The 9,026-nt window shown below is 33.9% G+C and overlaps 1 protein-coding gene across 1 annotated transcript; it reads left to right on the top strand.

The window, feature by feature from the left end:
* The first annotated feature begins 1,058 nt into the window (after window positions 1-1,058).
* LOC125223444 (KH domain-containing protein At2g38610-like) lies at window positions 1,059-8,065 on the top strand. Its single transcript, XM_048126595.1, has 7 exons — window positions 1,059-1,301; window positions 1,387-1,475; window positions 3,472-3,638; window positions 6,257-6,373; window positions 6,454-6,570; window positions 6,788-6,940; window positions 7,425-8,065. Exons 1-7 carry the CDS (start codon window positions 1,213-1,215, stop codon window positions 7,566-7,568), a joined length of 876 nt encoding a protein of 291 aa, XP_047982552.1. The 5' UTR covers window positions 1,059-1,212; the 3' UTR covers window positions 7,569-8,065.
* The last annotated feature ends 961 nt before the right edge of the window (window positions 8,066-9,026 follow it).

Genomic DNA, 9,026 nt, shown 5'->3' with positions numbered 1-9,026 from the left:
GAATTAATAATAATTTAGTATAAATTTAAATCAATCTATCTTTATATTTTTTGCTATAAATATGTGAGATTACAATAGAAATGTCGTAAGTATTGTGAATACATAGATGCAGGATCTATAGGAGAGCGAATGTCGTCAATTTCGATAAAGTTCTGATGTATGACGTTGGAGGTTATAGGGTAGTCGGTTGTAGAGAATTCGTTTGATGTTTTCCGTCTTAAACTGATTATGTATAATGATGATATGTAGAAATAGGAAGGGAAGATGAGTTGTGTTTGTGCTACAAAGTTTTATGTTTATGTTTCTATTTCGCCGTCAGCCAATTTATTTAGGTGAGATCGAATGGTTGGGTATTTGGTTTATGCATGTTGTATGTTAATATATTGATTTAGGTTTATAATCGTGGTGTGTCTCAATTGATTCTAATATGGTATTCTTAATTATTATATTATATTTGAGCATTAAATTAATATTGTAACTATTATAATTGGAATATTCTATTTGTTATAGGTGATGTAAGTAGATACATATTTTCTTCTTAAACCTTAATCAAATGATCTTTTAAATATCCTTATTCATGTATGATGAATCAAAGCTCTCCAAATTTCAATAATTTATTACTACTAATTTTAAGTTTATGGTATGTTTTAGTTGTATAATTCATAATTAATTTATTTATAATTTTTATATAATAATATTATTTTAATTTTATTCAATCAACTAAAATTTAAAACTAATATTTTAAAATATTTTAATCTGTGCAATGCACAGGTGAGATACTAGTATAATATAATAAAGGAGTATTTTATAAGTATATACCACGAGAAAAGTGATGACAAAGTCATCCGACAAATGCATTGAAAGCCTTAACCTACACAATCTTGCGGCAGAAACCTTTCCCCTTCACCATCTCATCTCTCTCTTCCACTGCAGTAAAAACACAGGAATTCATTATTCATCTCTCAAAAACACCATTTATTTACAGTTTTCGGAGACAAAACTCCAGCCAAGAATCGTGTGTATTATATACCATATGCCCCACACCTATTTATGCCTCCAACTCAACACACCCCAGAAATAGCTCATTCATTTTTCTTATTTCATTTCCCCTATTTTTACTCTTTCCTTCCTCCTTTTTTAGGGTTTTTCCTTTCACACTACACTCTGCCCCTCCCCTTCCTCTTCTACTCCTCTTTATATGCTTAATCTGCCATGTCTAGTTTGTATCCTCAGAATTTGAACTTCTCTCCGGCCAGAAACATCCCTTCTCCCCATCTCAGGGCCAACCCTGATGCCGAGAGGTACTATTTCTTTTTTTTCTTCTTCTTCTTCTTCTTCTTTTTTATCCGCTGCGTTTTGTTGTTTAATCGTGTCGATTCCTTGCAGCCAGTATTTGACGGAGATGCTGGCGGAGCGGCAGAAACTCGGCCCTTTCATACAAGTCCTCCCTATTTGTAGCCGCCTCTTGGATCAAGGTTGGCATCTTTGATCCACTTTTGGATCTGATTTTATCCCTTTTTTATTATTGCTTTGATTTTACTGCGATTCTATGGCTCTGATTGTTGCTGTTTTACATTAACATTTACCCTTGCTGTATTGTGTGATTGGATTGTTGCTATTGAATCGTGTGTTTTTTTTATAATGTTTTTCTGCTTAGAGCAGTTTGGTTCTGTGACGAATTAGTAATTATGCTTCTGGATTTATTTCCTTGATCAATAGCTAGGTTAGTCGGTTTTTGCGATTTTTTCTTAACAATGGTAGAATCAGTAGTGGTGGTGGTTAGCATCATTTGATGAGTGTGATATCATGCATTATGCAATAGCGTTATTAAAACGATGCTTTTGCTCATGTCATGAAGTGGAATACGAAACTGATCTTCTGGGGATATGGTGATAGCTGTTGAAGCACACCCATAATCTTCACGTCATGGAAGCGCCGAACTCTTCACATGATTATGCAATGTTATTATTAGTAGTTTTTGTCGTGTTATGGTATATACGAATCATAATAACACCGAGGTATACAAATGAATAGGCATACCAAATGGCGTTTGTGGTGATGCGGTGATAGTGACTTTTCCTAATTTGAGCATGGTCATCACACTTTATGGTTGATGAGTAAGGTTAATATCTTTGAGATCTTTAAAGTTTCTTTAAACGATATTTTTGCTGTACTACTTTGTCATACGTTTATACTTTCAATTGGTATGTATAAGGTTACTTTTCCTAAATTAAGCATGGTCATCACACTTTATGGTTGATGATTAAGGTTAATATTATTGCAATTTTGAAAGTTTCTCTGAGCAATAATTTTGCTATACTACTTCATCATACGTTTAATTTGCTTATACTGCACATGTATCAGTAGTATTTTTTGCTGGTGACTTTTCATCATCCATTTATCACCTAGGATTCACATTCTGATTAGGAAATGGAACAAAAAGATCATCTATATTTTAGCATTAATAAACAGTTCTGGTGGTAATTGCCATTGGCATTGGGTTGCAGTCCTACGTGTCTATGGGGCCACCTTATCTGCTTTGTGTGTGACATGTTAATCAGCAAACATATATAAATGCCATTAAACAAAAGGAGATACAGTCTCTTAGCTGCATATTATTGACAATTGTGGTTTGATTTAGATTTTGAACATCTGAAAGTATGCACATGCTTCACTTAGAAAAATCATTCTTAGTGGTATTGTCTATGGTTCCAGATTATGCATTGCTCGACTGTAATTGCTACTAATATCATATCCAATTCAAGCCATGAGATTTTATCTTTTGTGATTGCTGGAGACTTCGAGTTTGCTTGTCCAAGAAATTTGACTGTCGTATCTCTCTGCTATAATTAAGCAGCAAAATCTGGTTTTTGATATCTTACTTTCTCTGAAGCAATATTCAAATTAATCTTGCTTTTAAAATATGGGAAAGTTTGGTTTTGTTCTCCATTTGGCAATGGATTTGGTTTCGATGAATTAAAAATATACATGTTTTTGCTAGGTATTCAAGCAATACACATGTTATTACATACTTCCATGAGAAAGAGAGATTAAACATCACACGATCGAATTAATGTCTGTTTGATGATGCCCAATTTGTTTGATTCATGATTATATGTAAATGTTCAAATTGACAAATTACCATATTCTCGTTATAAGCATAAGTTCTGGACACTTTACCTTGTGTGCCGTGCCCTCTGTTTAGGAAGTTGTGACACATATAGTCTTAATGGCTCACATTCCTTTGATGCATTTAGTATAAAATCTTTCTTCACTGTTTCTTAAAACATAGTACCTGCAAATGATTTGCTTCTTGGTTATTTCTAGTTCCACTCTCTTTTGGAAATAGATTATTCTACTTTGCTTTTTTCCCCTTATTGTTATTTGAGATTTCAAAGCACTGCCTGCATTTTTATTGGCTGCTTTCATGAAAAAAATATTTATTGAAAAAGGGTTGTTTCTGATGGGCAGAAATACGCAGACTTACTGGAAGAATCACCAACCATGGGTTTAATGATTATGACAGGCTACAACGTGGTAGTCCTAATTCTGTGCCTTCTCTGGACGTGATGCCTGATGTTGGTGGAAAAGGTTTAGGTAGCTGGAACGGAAATGGCTGGAACAGCATGCAACATGAGGTGAGCTAAGATTTCATCACTAACGAAAGCCTACAATTCATCTTTTGTGTACCCTTCTCTACACACTGATTCTTGTAGATCCTCTCAAATGTCAAATCCATTTACTTCTTTTAAACTCAATTCCTCATGAATAGATTAGTGTAAATACTCAAGTTACTGCCTCAGCTTGGTATTGTTTCGTTGAGAAAGTTACTCACTTATAATGCATGCATGATAAATAAAACCAACATACAGCTTGGTATTGTTTTGTTGAGAAAGTTACTCACTTATAATGCATGCATGATAAATAAAACCAACATACAGCTTAAGGATGTACAGAGTTGGTTTACCTGTATATCATTATTCATTGACTAGAAATCTGGGGCCTATATTTCAGAGGTTATACATGTTCGAGCAAAAAGTGTTTGATGCTGTCTATAACTAACCAAATATAGATTAGTTACTTCTAGGTGACATAATTGATAAAGAAGTAAGATTGTAGTGTTGTAACATGCATTGCTATTTGCTTCTAGCATGTATTACAGGAAAAAAATTGACTAGACTGCCTTGTAAGTGGATGCACAAATAGGTTAATTGTAAGAATTCAAATCATATGCACACCTAAATGCATTTGCTTTTTCGCTCTAAATCTGCTTTCAATTCCTGTTGTTAGAGAAGGTGATATTCTCATAGGAACCTGTATAAAATAATGCATTTTTTTCTAATTAAGGATGAGATTGGTGAGATTAAGTCATTGAATTATTAGTTACCACACTAAGTCATAGCAATACATACAGGCTACAGCTAATGTTAGAATCTGAGTCATCTGACAATGAACAAAATGTTGTAGGTTCACGAGTTCATAACTTTGTTCAAGTATTATAGATTTCTGCTTTTGCTATCTCTATAGATTTACATTTCATTTCCTTATAATATGCTTACTATTAAATAACCTGTCTTGTTTTTTTCAAATTAAGGAACCTGTATAACATAATGCATTTTTTTCAAATTAAGGATGAAATTGGTGAGATTAAGTCATTGAATTATTAGTTACCACACTAGTCATTGCAATACATACAGCTAATGGTAGAATCTGAGTTATCTGACAATGAACAAAATGTTGTAGGTTCATGAGTTCATAACTTAGTTTAAGTATTAGGCAATTTAGCCTAATACCTTTGACCAAATCTAAGTTTGTCTTGAACATTTAGATTTCTGCTTTTGCTATCTATATAGACTTACATTTCATTTCATTCTAATATGCTTACTACTTAAATAAGCTATATTGTTTTGAAGAGAGGTGACATGACGAATTACTACTATTTTACAACTGCTATGGAAATTTTAGAGTATAAGAGTGGAAGGAATCCTCTATAGTTGAACTTTGTATTACATTCTCAGAAGCAATAAAGCATGTGAACTTGAACTAATGCTATAACTTGACACCTTGTATATGATCTTTTCTGTTGCTCCACAATGTTCCCTTAAAAATGTGACCTAATATTTTAAATTGCTCAAAGAAGGCTATTTTTTTTTTCTTTGATGTTTCAACTAACCTGAGAAATATATTACTCCCTCCGTCCCCCATTAAGAGTCACACTTTTCCATTTCGGTCCGTCCCCAACTAAGAGTCACACTTCAATTTTACCACAAATAGTAAGTAGGTCTCACATTCCACTAACTCAATTCACTCACATTTTATTATAAAACCAATATAAAAAATGGGTCCCACATTCCACTAACTTTTTCAACCAACTTTTCTTTACATTTCTTAAAACCCGTGCCTGGTCAAAGAGTGACTCCTAATAGGGGACGGAGGGAGTAGTAATTAAGATTAATGCTTTATAGTCCAGCAACACCTGCAGTCCTCAAGACTATATCCTCCAGGCTCAAATAGCTGCAGGAACTCTTTCTACCATCTAAAAATGTTTTGACTTGATTTCAATCACCGGTATAATTCAAGAGAAATTCTCCACCGTGTTGAGTTGAATGGTTCTTCTAGATATGAGAAACAAAATGTCCCATTCATAGTTGAGTGCATTATCTGATTGTAATGCTAGTAATCTCTAGATGTCTAGGTGGGTGGTCAGTATATTATCAGGATCTACTTCATGTCCAAACTTAGGCTCATTGAGTATACTCTTCTAGCAACAGTATTTGCCATCTTTTACTTTTTTTTCACTGTAGTTGCACTAGAGAACAATTAAACAACCAATACCGAAGAAAGAAAATGTCATGTCCGTTTCATTGTGAGGTATCTGTCGTTTCTATTCCATCATGTACTTGAATATCTTGACCTTTGGAATCTCAAATTTTACTCCCTCCGTCCACAAAAAATAGGGCAATTGGTGTATGGCATGGGTTTTAATATAAAATTGGTAAAGTAAGAGAGGAGAAAAAAGTAAGAGAGAAGAAGAAAAAGTAAGAGTCATGTGTTAGTGTAAGAGAGAAGTTTTAATTCTAATGGCATAAGTGGTAAATAAAATGATGTGTAGGGTTATTATTTTGTTGAAAACTTTCCATAAATGAATGTGCTCTATTTTTTGTGGATGGCCAGAAATGGTAAATGTACCCTTTTTTCGTGGACGGAGGGAGTATTTTTAATGTGGTTTGCTAAGCATCGGTGTTCTATTTTGCAGCATATGCTAGGAGGTCCACAGGGTATGACAATAGACTGGAAACCACCTGGAAGTCCTAGTTCGTTCCTAGTTAAGCGTGTACTGCGCTTGGACATACCAGTTGATAGATATCCGAATGTAAGCCTTTGGAACTCTCTCCTTTTTTTTGTAGATCGATTAATGATTACTAAGTTTGACAAATTGTTTCTGGACGACAGTTCAATTTTGTGGGAAGACTCCTAGGTCCACGGGGCAATTCCTTGAAGCGTGTGGAAGCTTCTACTGGATGTCGTGTCTTCATCAGGGGGAAAGGTTCAATTAAGGATGCTGACAAGGTAAGATCCTCTTCTTGCCTTCGTAATTGAGATTACATTTTGCTATTGTCCTTCTACTACTATTTGTCTGTGAATTACGAATATAGGAAGTAGGCTGAACGTGATGTTGATCTATTGATGTACAATCCAAATATTCTACAAATTGATAAAAAAAATTGCTTATAATTAGCCATTATCTTTCTCATGATAATAAATGCCTTAATATCTTCTATTGAAGGAGGAGAGCTTGAGGGGAAAACCAGGCTACGAACACTTAAATGAACCGTTGCATATTCTAATCGAGGCAGAAGCGGCCGAAGTACCTGCTAGTATCGTTGATGTAAGACTGAAACAAGCCAAGGACATCATTGAAGAACTGCTGAAGCCTGTGGTAAGTTGTGATGCTCATTCTTTTCAGCCACTATTTCATCCCCTCAGATTAGGCAATGCTGGAATTCGACTTCGCATAAAAAAAAACTGTCTTCTGATACTATTACTATCCGTGGGTCAGAAATAAATTAATCTTGAGACCACTACACCAGTTTTATAGATAATTTTTACGATATTAAGATTTTATGCTCATGCAGATTGTAGGAGCTAATAATAATTATGCAGTCCCTTTTGGCTCCTGTACTATTTTCCTCATCCTAGAAAACTGCACAATCATAATTTGGACCACGAGTTTGCGTTTAACTAGTTATTTTGTAGTAGAATATAATATGACCATAGTCTTCAGTATGGAATTTGAGGGGATAAATAAGATCATATATGAACTTCAACATTTTTAAACGGCTGTGACCATTGTTATCAACTTCCGAAGTAGGTAGAGGAATATAAGATTCAAAACTAATTTGATTATATATCTGGAAATGCAGGATGAGTCCCAAGACCTATACAAGAGACAACAGCTTAGAGAACTGGCGATACTTAACAATATCAAAGAAGAGAGCCCTCAGCCAAGGGGGAGCGTGTCTCCCTTCAGTTCCAGCGGGTTAAAACGCCCCAAAACCAGTTGGTAATGGTAATAGATATCTCATCTCATATTCTCTACTGGTCTAGGGGTTGGTTCCTTGAGAAGAAGCTGTGAAGGTTGTAATGCCATATCATAGTCGAAGAAGATGCATATCTCCGATCCAAATGTTGGCAATCAAGACTAGGCTCACAAATGTGGGCCCATGAACTTCAAATGCAACATGGTTGTGATGTGAGAACGAAGGTCGGGGAATGGATTGCTTTACTACTGCTTTGTCGATATAGGTCTTGTTAGAGGAGTCTTGTATGATAATTATTGGATTTATTTGTTGTTTTTTAAAAAAAACTAGTTATGCCTTCTTTTTTTTTTCATTTTTCGCTTTCGTTTAGATGGTAGAAGATGCATTTTGAACCTTTTTGGTACAATTTCTCAGCCTATTATAGGGTTTGAGTATATGTTTATGACATCTAAAACCATGTCATAATAATGATGTTACGGATGCTTCGCCGTTGCCTTATTATATATGCTACTCTTTCTCGGCTATTATAACTTTTAAAGTGTCATTTTTCAGTTATATGCTTGTTCTATGACTATTGTATGTAGATTGAGGGATTATTGCTTTTGAGAAGAATGGTTTAATGAGTGATTAAATTTCGATGTGTAATTCAATCACCATATTAATTTATAAATTTATTTGTTGTTCTTTCGTTTTTAGGAACAGCTTTCTTAAATATTTTGGTGTAATATCATGAAATTTTTAAAAATTTATTTTTCCAATAAACTTTGACATAGACATAGTATTTTGAACTTAAATACTTGTTGAACTTTTTATCGACTACAGAATTCGACTATTATGTCTCATTTGACATCAAATCACATTAGATATTGTTATAAAAAATAATAGTGATTTGATTACAATGTTCCTAAAAGTTAGATATGGCTATTCATCTAATTTTATGTAGCTGAATTTCTCGCGGTGTGAAAAAATTCAACAATTATTTAAACCGGTAATATTATGTCAAGTTTAAAATGTGGAAAAAACATAATTTGAAAATTTTCGTAATATTAGGCGCGGATTACCCGTTTATTAAATCTATATTGTGTTCGTATACCTTATTATGGATTGTAATCAAATGATAATTCACATCTTCCGTAAGTAACTAATAATTCTGGACCACATATTTTTTAGCTATAGTGGTAGCAATTAATTTCTATTTTTCCTTAATTTTATAAAAAAAAAAAAAATAGTTCTGACATTTGAATATAATATCTCAAACAATGATTCATGTCAAATCCTATGTCGAAATCAATTTCTCTCCCTTAGGGCCTGTTCACTTTGTTAGATATAGTAAGATTTGGATCTATTTCTGGTCGTAAAAGGATGTTCACTATACTTGATTTAATTCTGGGCGGCCCTACAAATACAACCGGCCCGCACTGTTGAGTGCGTAAATAACCAATTTTCATTTCTTGGGAGGAGGCTGCTAATTGAAACAACATCGAA

Source organism: Salvia hispanica, chromosome 4 (genome assembly GCF_023119035.1).
Source record: "Salvia hispanica cultivar TCC Black 2014 chromosome 4, UniMelb_Shisp_WGS_1.0, whole genome shotgun sequence".
Classification (NCBI taxonomy): Eukaryota; Viridiplantae; Streptophyta; class Magnoliopsida; order Lamiales; family Lamiaceae; genus Salvia; species Salvia hispanica.
Note: the sequence above shows the minus strand (reverse complement) of the source record. Positions and strands in the feature narration are given on the sequence as shown.